This window comes from Hyaena hyaena, unplaced genomic scaffold (assembly GCF_003009895.1).
Source record: "Hyaena hyaena isolate Hyena2069 unplaced genomic scaffold, ASM300989v1 scaffold_40, whole genome shotgun sequence".
In the NCBI taxonomy this organism is placed as follows: Eukaryota; Metazoa; Chordata; class Mammalia; order Carnivora; family Hyaenidae; genus Hyaena; species Hyaena hyaena.
In genome coordinates this window covers 122477-144587 of record NW_024080672.1, presented here as the reverse complement: position 1 = coordinate 144587, position 22111 = coordinate 122477, and the positions used below count along the sequence as shown (strand labels likewise).

The following is a 22111-nucleotide window of genomic DNA, read 5'->3' as shown; positions in this document are numbered from 1 at the left end:
ATTGCACTGTCCTCACTCTAGCCGTGGTCTCTCCTGCTACCTTTCTCTTTCCTCAGTGACCTCTTCTCACTGGCCATTTCTAGCATTATGCCAATCAGAATATTCATTTTCCTTTTATGAATGGCTGACAGTTAGGTTCAATAATTTGACTCTTCTGGACTGCTTTTGTCACTGCCTCAAATGGCCAAAGATTTTTTTGTTCTATTTCTCAAGAGCTAAAGCATCTGGTCTTAGCTTTTGCAATACGAAAATATTCTTTAGGATGACATTTACCTTGTAATCATCTTTTGAGTAAGGTGAAATATAATAACCACAGAGGTCAAGTGCCATAAACTTCCCTAAACCCTGGACTTTCTGAAATATTTTAACAAACCATTTTGAAAGCCTAACTGAGCCTACTATCCAGTTTTCCTTATCTGTAAATGTTTGGAAAGACTTTGGCTTCCCTTGCAAAGAGGATCCACTTACATCATTCTTACAGAGGAGTGTGGTTTCCTTCTTGAACCACCTGCCATCTTTCTAATCCAAAGTGCCCATCCCCCTCTTAGAGATATATTCCTCATTCCTAGGAGAGTTCCATCTCTACTGAAAATTGGCCAACTCTCCGCTTCAGATATCCCTAACTCTTTAAACTCTTCCCATACCACCACAGGTTACAATAAAATTTCACATTCCCAGGGCACCTGGGTGGCTCACTTGGTTAAGCATCTGACTTCAGCTCAGGTCATGATCTCACAGTTCGTGGGTTCGAGCCCCGCATTGGGCTCTGTGCCGACAGCTAGCTCGGAGCTTTGAGCCTGCTTCGGATTCTGTGTCTCCCTCTCTTTCTGACCCTCCCCTGCTCATGCTCGCTCTCTCTCTCTCTCTCAGAAATAAATAAAACATTTAAAGAATTTTTTTTAAAAATTTCACATTCCCTATTTTCTTCCTCTGTGACCTTGCCTGCATTTCAGTAGATCACTGCTGTTACTTAAACTAGATTAACACACAAGATTAATCTAGCCCCTCAGAACAATATTTGAAAAAAGTCCTTATTTATAAGCTGGCTTTGCAAATCATTATAAAGAGAACAGAGAGGGCTTTCTTTAGCCCTGAATAAGCAAACCACATATTAAAGGTTTATAGAAGTGGTTATTGAATACTTGAGACAGTTTTCTAACAAGTGCCTTTTACCATGACTATTCTCTATATGGAAAATTGGGATCACTCTAACCTCACAGAGTTGCTAAAATTAGCATCATCCTTAGGCCCAGGAACTTTAGAAGGACCCATGCCTTTAGGGCCCAGCTCTGGCCTTCCTCTGGCTATACCCCTCCTTCTGGGACAGGATGTTTATGGGAACAAGAGGATATGTCCATCTAGAGCCCATGCTCCACAAGCTCCCACCCCAGACCGATGTGAGACTGCAGAATTCCCTAACAAAATGGCTTTGAATGCAGTACTAGGGCCTTCATGAGGTCTCTTCTCCAGGTCCATCCTCCCAGGGGTTGACAGTGCTTGAAGCCAGTATATACCACTAGGCCAAAGGGGTTGCCAAGTGATGGCTGTTTGCTGTAAGTAGAGGTAATAGGTATAGTGGAGCTTGAACTTGAGGACCAAGGTACCCTTATATATAAGGCACTTCATCATTTGGGATGGAATTGGGGGTAGGTAGAAAGCAGTAAGCGATGTTGAGGCCAGGGGCCAGCAGCTAGCTCTTTTTGAACCACTGTGTCCCACTGCAGTCTAATAAGTTTGAATTTGAACTCGGTCTTCCAAGTTGTCATGCAGGTATTTTGTCAAAATAGGAGAATGGGACATATTTTATTTAACTTATTTGCTTGATTTAGAAATTAAATTATTTAGGAGCACCTGGGTGGCTCAATCTGTTAAGTGGCCAACCCTTAATCTTCGCTCAGGTCATGATCTTGAGGTTCCTGGGATTGAGCCCTGCCTTGTATGGCGTATGACGTAACATGGGCTCTTGTCTCCTCCATTCTTCTCAGCTCTCTGCCCTATTTCCCTGTTCAGATAGAATCAACCTCTCCCTTCTCAGAACTTAGAAATAATTCTCTCTTAACCTCTTTTATAACAGTTACTTACCATCTTACAGTCATTTATGCTCACTCCTTATCTCCCCTTTTAGCCAACACATCCCTGGATGACTTGTTTCTGATCCATCCCTGTTCCCTGCCACTACCTTGCACAGATAAGTGCTCAGTACATATTTACTGACTATCATCAATCTGAGAAAAAGGTGAATTTCTAAATAGCCAAACAGACTGCAATGAAACTCATTCATTAATTTACTTTTACATATACCCCTTTTTGAAAATACAAAATAAACTCCATTGTAAACAGTTACATTGATAGAAGGAAAATTTTTATTTGAATTTGGGTGACTTAAACTCCATTAGAAATCCATAAAATATATCAAATGGTGCCATTTCAGGCAAGGAAAGAGAAGAGGAAGACACACAATTTTGGCTGAATTTACCCAAAGGAGTACCTCAGAACACTTTTTTCTCTAATAAAATTTTACTGGAGGTAGAGTATTCTCCGGGACATTTCTCCAAGGTACATTATCAGACAGAGTCCCTGCTAAAGCAAAAAGCTTTTAGAAAAGAGCTCATCGTTCTTTTGATAAAATACTGTGTTTAACTCTAAATATGGTTGAGTTCCAGAATATTACTGATTAATGAAGAAAAAAATCATATCTGACTTAAGCCTAGAACTTCCTTTATGCCCCTTCTTGCTAAGATAGTGAATCAGCCCTTATTCTACTAGATGGCATTAATAACAATAAACTTTGATGTTCATATTCTAGTTCCCTAAATGTGTTGAAAAGAACAAGCCAGTATTCTACCCAAAACCTCCTAAAACCTTCGCTCCTAACACTTCTTTAAATTCGTGGGACCCGATTAGCTCTCTAAAAGAAGCCAACATACAAAGAAATCTTGAGAGGTCCCACTGGATCCCTTCATACACTCATGATTTTACAGGTATGGGTTTACTTTAATACAAGTAAAAAGAACAAAATTAGAACATTTGACAAATGCTGTTACAAGCTTGCATCTTCTAATGTTTTTCCCTGTTTCTTACCCTGAGTACTAATGGAAATTAGGGTGGGTGGTAAGCTTTAGCGGGAAACTGGGAGATAAAATTGTTTTCAATTTATTCATTCTAATTATAGTACAAAGGGAAATGGGTAAGTTTTTCTATAAAAGGTCATTTAAGATCCATCCTTCATTTTCCACTAACAAATTAATAAGATGTGATGTTTCCATTAAGGTCTGGGGCCCATGAACCCCCTTGAACTGGATGATTACCATGAAAAGGAAGTAGCAGAGTTAACTGGACAGACAGGATTTGACCCAGAGCCTGTAAGTAACTGCAGTTAACTCTCAGTTATTTAGGGGGAAAGTATCCAGGTGTTAGGCTCCTTCTTGCTTTACCCACTTTTTATTTGCTTCATGATTACTGGTGACCAAGCTAACAAAGGAAAAATTTAACTCATCATAGAAGTTAGTTTTGAATTGATTTGAATTGGTTTAAATACCTTTGCCCACTATTTCAAAGAACAAGCGAGGTTTCTTTTCCTATTCCCAGTGCTGGTGTTTTGAGGGTTTTTTTTTTTTTTAAGTTTATTTATTTATGTTGAGAGAGAGAGCATGAGAGCACATGAATGGGGGAGGGACAGAGAGAGAAGGAGAAAGAGAGAATCTCAAACAGGCTCTGCACTGTCTGTGCAGCCAATGCAGGGCTCAAACTTGTGAACTGTGAGATCATGACCTGAGCTGAAATCAAGAGTGGAGAGGCTTAATCAACTGAGCCATCCAGGTGCCCACTGACATTTTTTTTTTTTTTTAAGATTTTTCCACTATGCTACTCTTGCTAAAATTTACAAAGGAATAGGTTTAAAAACACTTACCCTATAATTTAATGTGATTCTTAATAAGTTCTATGAATATTTATGTACTTGTATATCTTATACATTACCACTGCTTTTGAAGAGATAAGGCCTGATATCCAAAATAAGTGAGAGTTGGCTTAATTACAATTGAAAGCCAATAAATTTTCTGCAAATGTTAATACAAGTTTCTTAATTGATTATGTGAAATGGCCTGAAAGAAATGATCAAGCCCTTAATGACAGAAACTATAGTCTGTTGGCTTACTTATATACACATGAAATAAAATAACTTAATAATATACATATATGTTGTTTTATTTGGGGCCTAGATCTTATCCTTTAAAGATACAAATTTTTTAAAACAAAATTAGTATTTCCAAAGTTATAAACTGTGGAATGATGCACAAAAAATGGCTATATTTCAATATGAACTCTTTTTAGACTGAACTGAACACATTTATGTTACATTAGCTCTGGTATTTCACAAGGTGATAAAAAATCGTAATACCTCAAGTAGTTACCAGACTGTGCTTCATCATTCACTGAAGCGTTTTTTTTTTTTTTTCACTTTTCACTTGCAACAAATATTCTCTAAGTTTAGAAAGCACTATACATATACTCTGACATTGTCAAGTGTGTTCATCAGCTATCCAGATTTCCACAGATTTGACCCTGTAGACTCCAGCCCCTCAGGAAACAGCTTTATCATTTTTAAAAAGAAATAACATGTACAGTTATACAAAGAATGTTTGTCAAGTATATTATATGCCAAATTATTGTGCAAGTAAATCAACTAAATTTGTATTAATAATAAGATAAAATATGCCTAAAATAAAGTTTAAAAATTTTATGGGTGCCTGGCTGGCTCAGTCAGTTAGGTTTCCAACTTGGTTTCAGCCCGGGTCATGATCTCACAGTTTATGGGTTCCATCCTTGCATCTGGCTCCAAACTAACAGCATAGAGCCTGCTTGAGATTCCCTCTCCCTCTCCCTCTCTCTCTCTCCCTCTGCCCCTCCTCCACTCGTGCACGTGTGCACGTGCTCTCTCTCTCTCTCAAAATAAATAACTTAAAAAAAAATAAATGAAAGTAAGTTTTAGTGACTCTTGCTGGTTTCTGACTAAGACATGAATAACAGACTCTGGGAAGGCATATTTTAGTGGTAATAAGTATATGAAGTATTTTGTTGTAGTAGAATGAAATAAGGACACAAAAAACTGCTTCTTGCATAAAGGGGTCCTATCCAAGGAGGATATAATATACCCCAGAATTTTTTTGTTTATGACAAATTTAACAAAATATTTTAAAAAGCTGGGGTTTCTTCTTTTCTTCATAGTAGCTACTCAAACCTGATTAGCTAAAGGTTACAACAGATTTATTAGTAATAGATGGAAATTCCTCCAACTCTGAGCAAATCAGGATCCAGGAAGATACTCCAAAGTCTGTTTTGTTTTCTACATCCAAACTAGTTACTGTTTTCTCACCATTCTCATTTTTACTGCCTCTGCTATCAATTCTATATCCATTCTTTCTTAGTTTTTCTTCCGCATGCTGTCTTAAAAATCTTCATAGATGCAGAATGCTGAAATAATTCTACAATTATCATCCATACACCCACCACCTAGATTCTACCATCAGCATTTTGCTATACTTACTTTAACACATCATCTATCCATCTCACCATCCCTCCAGCCATCCATCAATACACTTTATTATGTTTTATGCATTTCAGGGAAATTGCAGACATTAGGATACTTCACCCTTAAACAATCAGCATGCATATCATGAAACAGAGTTCGATCTGTTGCAGCTTTTCTTTTAAGGCAAAATATTGCACATATTTTAAGTGTATGTTCACTGAGTTCTGACAAACGCGTACACCTTTGTAACCCAAACACCTATCAATACATTAAATATTACCATCATCCCAAAAAGTTTCCTCGTGTCCCTTTCTAATCAGCTCCTCCCTCTTCTTTCTGTTCCCCCAGACATATAGCTATTAATAGACTTTTAAATACACTATTTTTGCAGTTAGCAGACATGATTCATATTTGTAAAGTATCTCAAAAAGCACAGATATGACAAGCTCTCTGCAGACCGCTGTTAAAGTACAGCACATCACTGGCCTCAGCATCACCCAAGATGTTTGTTAAAAAAGCAGATTCCTGTGACACCTGGGTGACTCGGTCAGTTAAGCATCCGACCCTTGGTTTCAGCTCAGGTCACGATCTCACAGCTCACGAGTTCAAGCCCCACATCCAGCAGTGTGGAGCCTGCTTGGGATTCTCTCTCTCCTTCTCAATCTGCCCCTCACCCTGCTTGTGCACACTCCCTCTCTCTCCACCCCTCCCAAAATAAATAAACTTAAAAAAAAAAAAAAAAGCAGATTCCTGAGCCCCACTGTGGAACCTCTGAATCACAGTCTTAGTCGATCAAACTTAGGAATCTCATTTTCCCCAGCTCCAAAGCTGATTCTAATTCAACCAAGAATTAAGAGCCTTTGTATTGGAAGGCTTTCACTGAGATTTAAATAACCACACACAACCATCAACATCATCTGTTTGGGGATGGCAGAAATTCTGGCCTGTGAGTCTTTATATCTTTGAACGTGTGAAAGCAAAGAGTTCCTACACAGAGGAATTTTTCTATAGCCAACCTCTTTTCCCTATTAGCAAAAACCAGTGGAAGAGAAAAATATGTTTATTAGGACACAAATATCAGTGTCCTTGAATGAATAAATAAATAAATGAATAAGCGAACACTGCAATGTGCACTCCTACACCCATTCTACATTTACTCAGTGAAAATGGTTACAAATTTGACCTGCCATTTGTTGGCGATACCCTCACAATGCCAGATTAACTGATTTTCTCCTTTTTATCCCACCACTACAGCAAGAAAAATTCCATCCTGTCTTAAAACCTCCAAGACCCCTAGAAGGACGAATTGCTCGACTGCTTCAGAACCGACGTCCCCTGGAGGCTACTGTTCAGCAAAGACCATATTCCTGTCCTGACTGTACCCCCAGAGTTTTATGTAATTTTCACACTTTTGTACCCAGTTCTACAGAAATGATGGGACTTAGTGATAACACGCTGGCGGGTGTCGCCCGTAAAAAACAGGAAATTGAAGACAAGATTAAGGAACAAAGCTTGCTATCTACCTATGCATCCTCACCTTGTTACCCAACAAGAGACCTGACTAACGTTTGCGACATAAAAACATTTCCAAAAATCACGGATACTAAAAAGATAGAAGATCTGTACTGGAGACAGCTGGCATTAAACCCCCAACCTGTATCTTGTTATAGCCCAAACCATTACCTTCAGTATGAGCGTCTTAAACCTTCCATACGGGACCCGTGTACTATGTGTCAAAACTCTGTTAGCTTTAGTAAGCCTTCTATTTTAGAAAGTAAACCAGACTTAGAAGCTTTTGATTTGGAACATTTTTTAAGTAAGCCAGAAGAAAGGTTGACCTTTAACACAGAAAACAACGAGGAAACAAGACCCATTCTGGGTTGGATTCCTAGAGCTGGAGTGGCGAAGCCTCAGACTGACCTGCTAGGGCTTAAGAACTCTTTTTCAAAAACTGGTGCACAAAAACGTTTCCATAAATCAATTTTAGAAGACCATAAAGACCTCAGGGATAAGGAGCATTCAGGAATGAAACACCAATTCTATGGCCATAATTCCTATTATTTCTATAATTGAGATATTCATTCTTTCCTTCAAAACCCAGCCTCTTGCAAGAAAAGTAAAAATTTAACTGAATTTCTTCCATGTTGTTGGATTCTGTTTTCTAGAATAGCCGTAATGACCTTGTTATGAAGTTTACGTTTTCAGGAATTTAAGTTAGTATCTAGTTAGAGGACCCCAGAAAAGGGGATGTTCTTACTTCCTGAAAAGTTTAACAATTTGGCAATAAAATATTAGAACCAGAAAAATTTATAGTCTTTAATCTTATTTTCAAATTACAATACAAGGTAATTTTCCAAAATCACGAAAAACAATGACAAAGTTTACATTGTTTTCCAAAAATTTAGTATTTGAAATTCAAATGCCCAGTAGTTGACAGATGTCTATACAAACTATAGTCCCTTAATAAAATAAATATGTGAACATTGTCCCCTTCTGTAACTGTTTGTACAAACATCAAATATAAAAGACAAAACTCAAATGCCCAGTTAGTTGAGAAATGGGCAGCTCTATAAATTGCATTACTTTAATAAATTAAATATATGGGCCCTTTTTTTATGTAAATGTGGACAAAATAAGTCGGTATAAAAAATGAAACCCAAAATGCTGTGCATGCACACATTCAAAGCTGGATATTTCTCTTCCTTTAACCTGCTGATAGAGAAACATACCCATTTTTTTAATGCAGGAAAAAAATGATTTTATTATGAGGATCTGGCAATGGCCTTAATTAGTAACTGGTGAGTTAACTGTGGCAAGAAAGGATGGTGTCTTAGTCTGCTTGGGCTGCTAAGACAAAACACCATAAACTAGGTAGCTTATAAACAACACTGATTCCTCACAGTGCTAGTGACTAGAAGTGTAAGGTGACAGCACTGGTAGATTTGGTGTCTGGGAAGGGTCCGTTTCTTCACTGACAGCCACCTTCTCACTATAACCTTGTAAGGGGCAAGGGATCCCCTTATGAGGACACCAATCCCATTCATGATGGTTGTCTTCATGAACTAATCGCCTCCTAATGGTCCCACCCTTAGGGGTTAGGATTTCAACACATGAAATCTGGGGGGGGACACAAACATGGACACCATAGCAGATGGCTTGATATCAATTACTCTAAAGCCAAATGTCAGTTTTGGAAGGTGTCTACCAAGAGTTTAGCTAATTGCGCCAAATGGAAGCCAACTCATTTAATGTGCCAACAGGCACATTTTAGACATAGTTTATCATGAAAGTTCTTAAGGAATTTCTATGAGTGTTCTGTTGAGATGTCTTTTAATTTTTATATTTCATGATCATGTCATTTAATTACACCTCCTTTCAAACTATTTTGGACTAGGGGTACCTGGGTGGGTCAGTTGGTTAAGTTTTCAACTTTTTTTTTTTTTTTTACTGTTTGAGAGAGAGAGAGAGAGAGAGAGAGAATGCATACAAGTGTGCACAAGCAGGGGAGGGGGAGAGGGAGAGGGAGAGAGAGAATCCCAAGCAGGCTCCAAACTCAGCACTGAGCATGGAGCCTGACTCAGGGCTCAATCCCATGACTGTGAGATCATGACCTGAACCAAAATCAAGAGTCAGACGCCCAACTGACTGAGCCACCTAGGTGCCCCTGAACAATGTTCCTTTAGATTCAGCCACATATTAACCTATTTTGTTGCTCTTTATTTTTTCTCTTCATCTTTGATCTCTTAATCTGTAATCATTCTTTGTATAAAGAACACCCTTTAGAATTTCCTTCATTGTGGATAAGGGGGTGACAAACTCAGTTTTTGTTTGAAATGTCTTTCTTTCTTTCCTAAGAGATATTTTGTCAGATAAAGAATTTAATTTCACAGTTACTTTCTTCCAGTATATTGAAGATATTCATATACGGTCCCCTGGCTTCCATTGTAGCTGTAGAGAACTCAGTAGTCAGTTTAAGAGTTCTTGGAATGTCAGTGTTTTTCTCATTTTGCTTTTACATTGTTATTGTCTTTTTTTCTTTTCTTTTTTTTTTTTTTTTAACACTGTATTAGGAATCATTGGAATGGACTGATATCTTTCACTCAAATATTTCTTTTACCCCATTCTCTCTTCTCTCTTTATGGGAGTCCACTTAAAAGTATGTTATACAGGGGCACCTGGGTGGCTCAGTCGGTTAGGTGTCTGACTTCACCTCAGGTAATGGTTCATGGGTTCAAGATCTGCATCTGGCTCTGTGCTGACAGCTCAAAGCCTGGAGTCTGCTTCAGATTCTGTGTCTCCCTCTCTGTCTGCCACTTCCCTGCTCATGCTTTATCTCGCTCTCTCAAAATAAGTAAATAAACATTAAAAAAAATTTTAAGTACATTATATATTATCTTAGTATCTTCTTCATTTTGATTATTTTCAGTTCTAAAATTTCTATTTGACAGTTGTTCAAATTTGCCATTTTATTTTATATATATACTTTCCAGTTCCCTTCTAAAATATTCAAGCATGGCTTTCACATTTAGAACACAAATATTTTAGTTTGAAATTTTTAAAATCTGAAATCCCTATGTCTTCATTCTTCTGCTAGTTTTCCTTCATATTATGGAGTTAAGAATTATCTGTCTTCCTTTGCTTAACACCTTAAAACCTTTATTTGTAAGGGCACCTGGGTGGCTCAGTCAGTTAAGCATCTGATTCTTGGTTTCAGCTCAGCTCATGATCTCACAGTTTGTGCATTCAAGCCCCACATCAGGCTCTGTGCCAATAATGGAAAGCCTGGTTGGGATTTTCTCTCTGCCCTCTCTTCTTTGTCTCTTCCACACCCAAAAAATAAACATGCATTAAAAATAAATATTTGTAGAAATCATTTGAGATTTAGACTGATATTATTGTCTTCCTGAATTTTGATTTGGTTCTGCTAGGTGCCTGAAGGCAACAGAATTCCTTATTCCAAGTTCAAAAATTTGAGGTATTCTTGGCTGACCACTAAAAAAGTCGGGCAGCAGACCTTGTAGGATCAGTGTTTCTTCCAGTTCACCTTCAGTTCCAGGCTGCAGGCCTTTGAAATGCTGACCTAAAGCTAGGGTCATTTACTAGGTATCTGGTTCGACAACCTCTGCAAGCCCTGAATTGATATTGTAGATACACTTTTTTTTTTTTTTTTTTTTTTTTGAGAGAGAGCATGCAGGAGCCGGGGAGGGGCAGAGGGAAAGGGAGATAGAGAACCTTAATCAGACTCCATGCCTATGCCCAGCACATACTCCTACACAAGGCTCCACCTCACAACTGTGAGATCATGATCTGAGCCAAAACAAAGAGTTGGACACTTAACCAACTGAGCCACACAGGCACCCCAAGACACCTACATTTCTACATACAGATAGAGAGAGTGATATATCTAACGACTAATAGTGTGTCCCATGGTCCCTGCAGCCTAGTATTTACACCCTTGTGAAGGCTTCTTTTACTTTGTACCACAATCCATAACTGGTAACAAAAGTGATGGTATTGTCACTTCTACGATTTATAAAAGGTTATAAAGGATTGGCATTTATCTTAGCTTCTCTATCTCTCAGTTTCTGGGAAGCAAGCTTCCATGGGGTAAGCAGTCCCCTCCATAGGCCTCTAGCCAAGACCCAACAAGGAACTGAGGTCTGACAACCATGTGAATTGAACCGGAATTGAATTCTCCAGCCCACTCCTATTTGAGCCCTCAGATAACTGTATCTCTGTCCAACAGTGTGACTACAAATTCACAAGAAACTCTGAGCCAGAACCAAAACCCAAATAAGCTGCTTCCAGAGAAGCTGTAAAATAATAAATGTTTGCTTATCATACTGTATGTAGTTTATTTCAATGCCTATCATTTTTATTTCTACAAGTTAGCTTTGGCTCTTTTTAAAATCGGCCTGGTTGTTTTGGATAGTCTCTGGTTCTATGTAAATGCTTTTGTTCTCTGCTTTTGTCTAAATATTTTAAATGTTATTTCATATTATACATTGTAAAGGTACATAAAAATTATTTTCTGCTTAAAAAAAAAAGTAAGACCATTTCTCTTCTTTCCCCTTCTAAGAGTTCTTCCTATGAAAATCTAAAGGGCCAGAGTCCTCACTCTAGCCTTTAAGAGTGTAAGAGTCTCTCAGAGGTCTGGGTTTTATCCTTTTTGGTAGGTAAACATGTAGGAAGATACAGATTCACCTTAGGAGCATAATGTGGGTGTAACTATTTGTTTCTCAGGAAAATAAGCTTTATTATTCTTTTGGATGAGGACAACTAATTAAACAAATGGCTACCCCAATTCCTGAGTGAACTTAAAATAAAAGAATGTGGAAAAAAAAAAAACAACAACCCTCAACCAAAAAGGATCTGGCCATAAACTGTGGTTAAGTTCTCCTATGGCAAAAGGGTTACCATTAATCCAAATAATGAACAATAATCGTGGAGCCAAAAGGGAAATAGGCTACTATTGATCCTAAAGCCTTGTGTTCTATGCTAGCTAAAAACAGCATGGTATAAAAGGATTGTAATTAATTTAGCTGTAATTGTGTGAGATTTTATTCCGATTTGGTAGTTTCCTGTGGACGACATATGTACAACCACTTTATTGTGCTTACTCAATAATGAACGCGTTTTCTTTCCTAATATAGTGATGCAAGGAGATCTCTTTCTCAGTAAAATGCTTACTTCCCCAATGATACCTAATAGTTCCAACACTGTGGTGTAACTTTGCTCTTTGCTGCTTTTCATAATGATCTCATGCTTGCCACTTCTTAGGAGTATGGGAGTCCCGAGGGCCTGGGTTAAAATATTCCTCTGCAGATTTGTTTTCTTCTGCGAGACACCAGAACACACTGCTCATCCGCAACTACTGTATTAATTTGTCAGCTAGAGGTTTCTCAAACCATGCAGGTAGAGTAAAATCAAATCTGCATGAGGGCCAACCTGTGGTTATGAATCCTCAGAGGATACTTTTTCCTCCCATTCAGTACTTAAGGCCAAGTCAGACAAGACTAACCTGGTGCTTCCTTGGGGCGCCTGGGTGGCTTAGTCGGTTGAGCGTCCGGCTTTCGCTAAGGTCATGATCTCGCGGTTCGTGGGTTCGAGCCCCGCGTCGGGCTCTGTGCTGACTGCCAGCTCAGAGCCTGGAGCCTATTTCGGAGTCTGTGTCTCCCTCTCTCTCTGACCCTCCCCTGCTCACGCTGTCTCTCTCTCTCTCTCTCCTAGAAATAAAAAATTAAAAAAAAAATAAAAAAATAAAAAAAAGACTAACCTGGTGCTTCCCTTTTCCAGGAAGCAAATTGTATTTTATCCTTCAGGTGTGTTTCATCATTTTGCAGGGGTCTCAGCCAACCTTACCTCTCCATCTCCCTAGTGTCAAATTTATGAGCTTTACTTTCATTCTGCTGAGCTGCTCCTAAAGCTCTTTTACTTCAGCAAAGGTCTTAAGGCGGTCCTAAAGTGAGCTTAAGCTTATCACACTGCTTTTCTTGTTCCCCACCCCACCCCTGCCTTCAACCAGGAGATTGCCCTTTCTTTCTTGTGACTTCTATATGTTTTGATTGGCAGAAGGGTGGGATTTTATTAGATCTTTTTCATCAGAAGAGACTTTAAAAGTATGGCATCCATTCTATTGTTGGAAGAAAAAAATCTAAGGCATCTATTTTGTAATAGTTATACTCCTTACCAGCCACTATGATCCTACTGGGTAAGACGGAGGTAGATGGGACAGATATAACATATGAATATAAAAGAGAACAACTGTAAAATGTTATTGTTCCCAACTAATTCTCTCAGGTATCCTGAGTGAATTGTACATACTAGGAGTCTCTTCCAAACCTAAATACATAGATATTATATAACACATAATTTATGATATCTGCTTTACTACAGCCAAGTGTTTACTTTGTTGTTCTTTTTCCTCATCTTCCCATTACTTTCAAAAACAAGACTATCTACAATGTCCTTAATTAAAAGTACTAAGAACTTTGTTTTCTAATCTCCCCTTCATGGGAATAAATTTTAAATGACGTCAATCAATTCATTTGGCCAAATGATTTAATGCTACATCTATTTGATCTGCAGTATCAGCACAATATTTGCCATGAGTCAATGCCTCTACGAACAAAGACTACAGAACAACTTCTGATGTCATGAACAAAACAGATTTTGATAGGACTATACTTATTTGAGAACCAGATATTCCTTTGAGGAATATGGGTGACACTATCATTACTTGGCTTCAAATGAACAAGCTAAATTTGCAAGGTGTTGGCTAAGTTTGGTCTTCTAAAAACTTGGTTAGCCATGAGGCGCATGACAGGCTCACCTGGCAGAGCATGTGACCTTTGATCTCGGGGTTGTGTAGAGATTAAAATCTGGGTGTAGAGATTAAAAATAAAATTTTTAAGGAAAAAGAAGACTATTTAAAGTAAGTAATAAGTATTTGGTTAGCCAAGTGACCCTACTTCAGGAATAAACCTAAATGGTCCCTTCAAAAGCCACAAAAGATCTTGAATGTGATTTTTGCCATTTCACAGCACACTTCTGTGGCAGTAGTGTGTGCAATGTGAGAAAGGGGAACTGGAAGTCAGGACACGGAAAACAATAAAAAAAATAATAATAATCCAGTCCTATAGGGAGATGGGTGCTCTGGGGCAGAAACCACAGTACCAGTGGTTTGGAAGGAGTGTGAGGTAATCTAGCATCTATTGCTTACATTGGGAGCAGGAAGAAGATTGCCAGAACGTAAGTGCCACAAGAAAAAGAATCCTCAGTGATTTACGCCGGGTACTTAATGTCTGTTCAATAAACACCTGACTGAATGAATGTGGCAGTACTAGAATATGAGAAAGGAGGAAAAATTCATTCAGAACTCGGGGTCTGAATTAGGGGGCCACGAGAGTCAAGAAGAAACTTTCCAGTGACAAAACTGAGCATGTCAGGAAGGGGAGCTGGTTCGAGAGGTAAAGTATAACTGGAAACTAGGTTATCAAACCTGTATTTCTAATGGGATCTCAACCCCATATCTTACTTGAACGTGACATTCAATCCTAGGTTAAATGAGATGCGAATCCTCTCTAGATTTCCAAGAATTCTCTAACCATGTAAAAATGTGTCCTATTGTTGCCTGCACATAATGTGCAGCACAGTTCCTTGGGCTGTACATAGACGCAAGGGAGAGACGGGTGTCGGCAGAGAGCAAGCAGGCAGGTGAGGGGCCAGGGCTACAATCTAGTTTTTGCCGCAGCTGCTGCACCTGCCCCCATTCCTCAGCCTTGGGGCATCCATCAAGGGGCGTTCTGAAAGGGCTCAAAGTATCAGAATGGAGGCGAAACAAGAACACGTCAAGAGCTCAGGTCCAACTCTTGTATCTCCTGGTTCCAGGCTATCCGTTGTGGGTGCGGCTGGCGCCAGCCGTGGAACCACGACAGTAGCTGGGTAAAGGTCGCCAGCTGAAGACACGGTAGCCAGGAGACCTTTACGTACTACAGAGATGGGGCGTTCCCCTCTGGGCAGGCAAAACGCCCCCCTCTAGGCGCATTACGTCAACGAGCACCGGAGCAGTTACCTTAGCAGGATAACGCCCTCAGTCCACCACGCGACTCCGCTCCACCCTCCCCGGGGGCACACGCATGCACACAAAGGCCGCACAGTGACGTCAGCCCTGTCCGGCACCTCCTCGGTGTCGTACATCCAGTGGCCTGTCGTAACTGCCGGCAAGAGAGGCCGCGAGCAGAAGGGCACTCGCGCGCTGCACCCTACCCTGCTAGCCGGCATACGCGCAGGTCGTTGGCGCAGGCCCCGGAAACTGAAGCCAATGAGATGCGGTGACGTCACTGCGTATCAGGCGGCACAGCCGCACTCGCGCCGCGAGGGGGCGAAACGAGTTCGGTTGCACCAACACCGGTACTTAGGCGCGGACCGGCGTGTCCTTGGACTGAGAGAGCTGGACGTCCGGCTTGGGAGCGGGCACCTTCGCTTCGCGCGCGACCAAAGAGCGGTGAGCGCAAAGCGGGGGGGCCGAAGCGGGCGGGAAGCGCAGCCGTAGGGGCACGCGGTTGTGTTGGCGGGTATGCGGGCTTGCCTGAGGTCAGTGCCCGGGTCCTGCCAGTGGGGCCCACGCGGGGCTAGCAGGCCTGGGAGTGAAGACCCCGGACTTTAACCAGCCAGAACCCCGTGGGCTACGGCGTGAGGTGGGGCGGAGCCCCAATTAATTGGGGGGACGGTCTCGGTCAGGACCCTGAAGAGCCGTAGGCGACTTGGTTGGGGATCTTACTGACCCCAGCTCTTGTAGTCGGGGCTGTAGGGATGTAGAAGCGACCGACAGGAGATGAGGGCGGGAATGGGAGGGTCGGTGCGCAGCGCCTCACGTGCTCCTTTAAGGAGAGGAAAAACTGCTGCTCCTCCAGAAAGGGGTCATTTTCCTTTTTGGTTACCTGTCGCTTCTCCCCTTAACTTGCCTAAGCATCTCGGGAAGGTAGGTTTCATCAGTCTCCTTGAAACCGACCTGATTAGGTGACCTCGTGGTCGCTTCCAGAGATCTCACAGCGAGGGTCCCTGCGAGACCGCTAAGCCCCCTTCTGCCCTCCCACTCACAACAGCAAAGCAGTTTATAGTGATCTGAGCAGGCAGGATCAACCATGATTTCTTTCTTTCTTTCTTTCTTTCTTTCTTTCTTTCTTTCTTTCTTTCTTCCTTTCTTTCTTTCTTTCTTTCTTTCTTTCTTTCTTTCTTAGTATATTTTGATCTCTCTGAGACGTGACTTAGAAATGTGGTATAAATAAATAATTAGGCTTTCTTAAAAGTTGAAATTTCCGTAGTTTGAGTTTAATATAATCATGGTTTTCAATTTAGATTTGTGACTTTTTGTGACCTTGACCTCAACTTTCGAAATGGATTTGAACTAGGTTCCCACTTTGCTTACTTGGGTTTTAATTCTGTCACTTAGACAAGCGTAGATGTGCTTTTAAGGAAGTTCTCCTTCCAACTAGTGTTTTTGGTACTGAAGAGTCTTGCAAGTGTACTAATAAGAAAACAGGATTTATCTGGATGCTTAATATCCTATCATAGATTCGCAGTGGATGAGTAAGTCACTAGAGTGACCACTGATTTCCATGGGACTTTTACTTGAAGGAAATAAGTAATAAATTGAGTCTTTCATTTTTAGATTTAAAAATGGGTGATGTTGAGAAAGGCAAGAAGATTTTTGTTCAGAAGTGTGCCCAGTGCCATACCGTGGAAAAGGGAGGCAAACACAAGACGGGGCCAAATCTCCATGGTTTATTTGGGCGAAAGACGGGTCAAGCCCCTGGATTTTCTTACACGGATGCCAACAAGAACAAAGGTAAGGCGGGGACAGTTGTAAAATGACAGAAGCACAAATTGCATGACTATAACCAATGGTAAAACCCTTATCAGGAGTGTGAAATACTTAACAATACATTCCTCCTTGTTTAGGCATCACCTGGGGAGAGGAGACACTGATGGAGTATTTGGAGAATCCCAAGAAGTACATCCCAGGAACAAAAATGATCTTCGCTGGCATTAAGAAGGCAGGGGAAAGGGCAGACTTGATAGCTTATCTCAAAAAAGCTACTAACGAGTAATAGTTGGCTGTTGCCTTATTTATTACAAAACAAAAATGTCTCACGACTTTTTTATGTGTACCATATTTAAATTGATCTCATACACCAGAATTCAGATCATGAATGGCTGATAGAATATTTTGGACAGTTCTGATTTAAATGAGATTGGCTTGTGGTTAAATGAATATGATTGGCTTTTTGAACTTTGATAGTAATTCTGGTTCAGCAAGTGCTGTCACTGTTTTCCCCTTCAAAAAATATGATTGGAATTGATTAGATGTTAAGCTTTTCAGAGATGGTAAATGCCATGTCTAAACTTATATAGGAGATTGGTTTTATATTTAGATTTATATAACTGGTTATATTAATATATTTAAATACTGAGGAAATCCATTATATCAGAACAGCAAGACATCAGCTGTGTTTCAAGTTGTATTTGTTAGCCTGTTAAAGGCAAGGGCTGAAGATAAGCTGGCAACGTCCACTTTATCTTTTTAGTCTTAACTATGCCAATTTAATTAAAATTCCCTGCATTTAAATGTTGCCTTTTGCTTAATGAAAGGCATTTTAGTGTGGTTTATGTATAAAATTAAATAAAGAATATTAACACTTCTCACATTTTACAGATGATCTGTAAGGTCAGATGCTTTTAAAATTCAGTGTGATAGGTTATAGAAGCAGATTTGGCTTGTGAATTCTTTACGAAGTTATCATTCAAGATTGTCTTCTCAACAGCTATTCACAAATACAACTGTGGATTTACCATATATGTATGATTGGTAATGGTGCTTTTGCCAACTCTTTAGAGGGGTTAAAGTAAAGGAGATATATCATCACAGATTTTTAAATTATGTGATAAGGCTTAAGAAAATTAAAAACAAAATCACAGATCATGATTTTTCTAATGTGCTTGATTTAATGATTGATGCCAAAATTTAAGTACAACAGTCCTAAGTACTGACGGAGCAGTGTTACTAGTCATAGTACTGGATTGTATACTTATCCCTCTAGGACAGCCTAAACTAGAACAACACTTCAGTAATTCATCCTTAGAGTTTCTTTGGCCAGAATGAACCCTGGAGAGTTTATACCAAACGTAGATAAAACAACATGCTTCTGGTCAAAGTTCTGTGGCATATGATTGTATAATTTTTGTGCAAGTTATTTCATACATGGTCCGTGCTATAACATTTAGAGAGGCCCTGGATGATTTTATGGATGGTGAAATTCTCAGTGAAAGAAACTGATAAGCTATCTCTGGGGACAAATAAGGAGAAAGGGAAGAGGCCCTGTCAATGATTTCAGAGATGATGGGGACGATTAGATAGCCTGTTAGGCCTGGCAAAGCTATTTGTAATTTAATCTTTCATCATTGGAGAAATATAAGTAAGCAAAGAAGTTGGGAAACCTGCAGAAACAATTTGGGAATGCAAAAGAAGGCCTGCTGTAATTCAGAGGTAACCACCTTTATAACTTGGTAACTGCAAAAGTTAGTGGTATTCAGAAACAGTGTAGCCATTTAGCTTGTAAGAATTCTAGATCAATGTGGGAAGACATGGAGTCTAGGGAGCTGATTTACTTCTGTGCCTCTGACATCAACTGAACCTGCTGTGTTATAGGCCAGTTATACTCAGTAAGTACCTCTGGTGATTGATACATAACATAAACGATCCTACAACTAACTCAAAAGAAATTCCCACTTAGGAGGTTTATATGCTCTCAGAAATAAATAGGATAAAAACACTTTATTTTGAGAGGGGGAAAGAGAATCCCAAGTAGGCTTTGCCCTGTCAGTGCAGAACCTGACACGAGGCTGCATTCTGCAAAACGTGAGATCATGACCTAAGCCAAATTCCGGTCAGACGCTCAACCAGCTGAGCCACCCAGGCACCCTGAGAGCCAGATGCTTTTTAAGGGGTTTTTCTTCCAAGTTCCATCTAGAAAATCCGCTGTGGATTTTCTAGAACAGCACTGTCCTATAGAATTTTCTGTGATGATGGATTGTACTTGTGCTATCCAACTTGGTAGCCAGTAATCACGTGGCAATTAAGCCCTTGAAATATGGCTAAATTTACAAATAGCCATAAATGGCTACCTTGTAAGAACTTGTTGAACATTGCCATCTGTGAAAGCTCTTGACTGGTGAGCACCAGAGTACTTTTCATTATACGCTCATGTAAAATTCCTTGAAAGTCACAGTGAAAATTAACTTCTTCCAATGTTAACAGTGACCTAATTGTCATGTCTTTCTATTCTCAAATAGCTTTGATGATCAAATAGCTTTGATGATGAAGACTTTTGACAACATTTGACTGCTCTTATTTTAATCTCCCTTGGTTTAGGTTTCACACTCAATGTGGAATAAAACACAGGCATCACAGAATATGCACATGTAGCTGTATCTGTTGGTAACACATACATTCTTTGCATGATATTTTGCCCAAATTCTAGCCCCATAATTCAGATTTCAGTACCTTGTAAGTTATATGGAACAATTATTGTCTCTATTTTGTATCTAAGTAAACAGGCTCAGAGAAGTTGTTGCTGTCAGAAGTCACAGAGTCATTGCCTTGGAGTAGGATCGCATAAACTGACCCTGCCTTTTTATAGTGTCTTCTAAAACTCCATATAAACCAAGTCATCTATTAGCCTCTTTCCAGAACTCACACTTCTTTTCTTACTAAAAACCACATTCTCCGGACCTCTAAACCTCTGCAGCCCACACAGCTGGAGCCTGCTTGTTTTTTCACACTGTCCACAGCAGAGATCACTGGTCTTGTCACCTTCCAGATCATTACACTTAACCCTCACAGACAGAACTACCTGTGTGAGATTGAGGACATCTTTGTGGACTGTTTCCTGTACTCCTGGACCTTCACTACATTTGCTGAGAATTTACGTGCTCCAACCCAACTCTTTTGAAGAAAAAAATTATACTGGTAATGGCTACAGAAAAGTGAATTAATGACCTGTCCTTATTGCCACTATAACCTCAAAACTTTTTACTTGATTTTATTTTATTTTTTTACAAATAGTTTATTGTCAAGTTGGTTTCCATATAACACCCAGTGCTCATCCTCACAAGTGCCCTCCTCCATGGAAAACTTTTTACTTGATTTTAACTTCTCAGTGCTACTTTCTCATAGTTACAACTTATCATTGATTCAGAACTTCTCCACTTCTGAAATTTGAAATCCCATTATACAACCTCATACTACTTAATGTCTCTCTTATCTCTGTTTCCTTGAACTCCTCAAAATCCCACTCCCTGATCATTCCCTTGTGGTTTCCTTCCTTAGCCAGCTTTTCAGTGTATTTTTTAAATGTTTTTATTTCTGAGAGAGGAAGACACAGAATCTGAAACAGTCTCCAGGCTCTGAGCTGGCAGTCAACACAGAGCCTGATGCAGGGCTCAAACCCACGAACCATGAGATCATGACCTGAGCCAAAGTCGGATGCTTAACCGACTGAGTCACCCAGGTGCCCCTCAGTGTATCTTTTCAATCACTGCATTGCTTGCATTCAATACCTTTGTCATCTGTTGCTTTTTGTGGTATTTGTTTTGCACATAACCAGCCTGAAAGCAGCCCAGCTCTCTGCTTTCTCTACTTCCACATCTGATCTGAGCATTATCAAAGAAAATCACACACATCTGCTGATTGGCACCACTGTAAACACATCCCTGATTCAACAGGAGTAGCAAAAACCCTATGCAACTGTTCTTTTATAACTGTTCCTTTGCGGTTAATTTACAAAATCATGCTCCTCAAGCTTATCTCTCCCCTCTCCCCTGTTCGCACAGTGGATGGCCTTCCCTCCCATTTCAGATATCTGTTCTTTATTTCCTGGCTACAAGGGAGGGTTTTGTTGTCCTCCACCCACACCTTTAGCCATGTTCTTATTCAGATGATTCAGAATGTTCACAATCACATCAAGAGAAGCTCCCCATGTTAAACTTACTCCAGCATGGTCCGTGTAACACCCATTCCCAACCTTCTTCTGTCTCCATCTTCCATAGAAATTTGAAGAGCTAAATGCTTGCTTTCATTTCAGAGCAGGAACTTCACATTGGGAGCTACAATCCAACACAACAAGTAACACTGAGTTCTGGAAGGTACAGCTTTTCTTACTCAGTTTAATGAAAATGTAGCTGGGCATGGGCAATACATCTGGACCAAGAAATTTTTTTTTAGAAATCTAAACAATTTAGGAATAAAAAGGGAAATCTACAGGTTTTCTAAGTCACCAGCCCTGAGTTAGGGCATATCATGTTGTCAGATGAAATTTTTTATACTTTTTACTGGTGAGTGTTGGAAGAAGACAGCCCAAGGATCTGAGCCCTCTGTTGACATTGATGGAATCCTGTACAGTAACACTTGTGCCTTAAGTCTGTAAACTGGCATTAATTACATTATCCCTGAGGGTTGTAAGGGTTAAACAAGAAAATGTGCTTGGGATATTGCCTTGCACTCTAAACACTCCAATGTTAGCTAGTTTTGAATTAGGTGGGCAGTATAATTAACAGCTGGACAGATTGCATGGAAGGGGGACCAAGATGAGTCTTCTAACTGAAGTGATCTAATGGAACAGAAGTGCCTAGAGTTAGAGATTTGTATTCATAACTCTGACCCTAATTCTAATAACTCACCAGGTGATGTCTCATTAGTGACCAGGACTTAGAATCCATGAAGTACAATATCCAACTCCATTTACCTTGAGAGCTTTTCCAAGAGGTCTGAGACATGTGGTCAAAAGGTTAAATGGGCACTTAATTTTCATACACTCTTGTGTGTCTAGTTTTTCCAGTAACCTAACAAAGACATAGTTAATACTCTATTTACTGGGATTATGCTGGTTCTGGCCAGCTTCTGACGCATTAAAAGTAATCTCAACAAGATAGGAGACATCAAGATGGGACTATGTGCATTAAAGGCAGTTTAGAGGGTAATGTTGAGTAGGCTGACTCCAGCCCTCCATTGTTGCACCTCCC

At 39.9% G+C, this 22111-nt stretch overlaps 2 protein-coding genes across 4 annotated transcripts in view; both read left to right on the top strand.

Moving 5' to 3' along the window:
• Positions 1-7826, top strand: part of CUNH7orf31 (chromosome unknown C7orf31 homolog) — a 42393-nt gene extending 34567 nt beyond the window's left edge. The window contains exons 8-10 of the mRNA XM_039229895.1: positions 2807-2981; positions 3271-3362; positions 6785-7826. Coding sequence (XP_039085826.1) covers positions 2807-2981; positions 3271-3362; positions 6785-7603 — 1086 coding nt within the window. The 3' untranslated portion in view covers positions 7604-7826. The remainder of the gene's footprint in view (positions 1-2806; positions 2982-3270; positions 3363-6784) is intronic.
• A 7477-nt stretch (positions 7827-15303) lies between these two features.
• Positions 15304-18257, top strand: LOC120230330 (cytochrome c). Of its 3 annotated transcripts, none has more exons than XM_039229896.1 (3): positions 15304-15536; positions 16704-16880; positions 16994-18257. In XM_039229896.1, exons 2-3 carry the CDS (start codon positions 16712-16714, stop codon positions 17140-17142), a joined length of 318 nt encoding a protein of 105 aa, XP_039085827.1. In that variant the 5' UTR covers positions 15304-15536; positions 16704-16711; the 3' UTR covers positions 17143-18257. The 3 variants fall into 3 exon arrangements, with proteins under 3 accessions (XP_039085827.1, XP_039085828.1, XP_039085829.1); XM_039229897.1 differs by having other exon boundaries at positions 15533-15625; XM_039229898.1 differs by lacking the exon at positions 15304-15536 and adding an exon at positions 15646-15729.
• Positions 18258-22111: the final 3854 nt, after the last annotated feature.

What these genes read in the sequence shown, in the direction of transcription:
- LOC120230330 (XM_039229896.1), top strand. Translation starts at nt 16,712, where the DNA reads ATGGGTGATGTTGAGAAAGGCAAGAAGATTTTTGTTCAGAAGTGTGCC. An exon ending in GGATGCCAACAAGAACAAAG is followed by an intron (nt 16,881 to 16,993) that starts GTAAGGCGGGGA and finishes CTCCTTGTTTAG; the next exon opens with GCATCACCTGGGGAGAGGAG.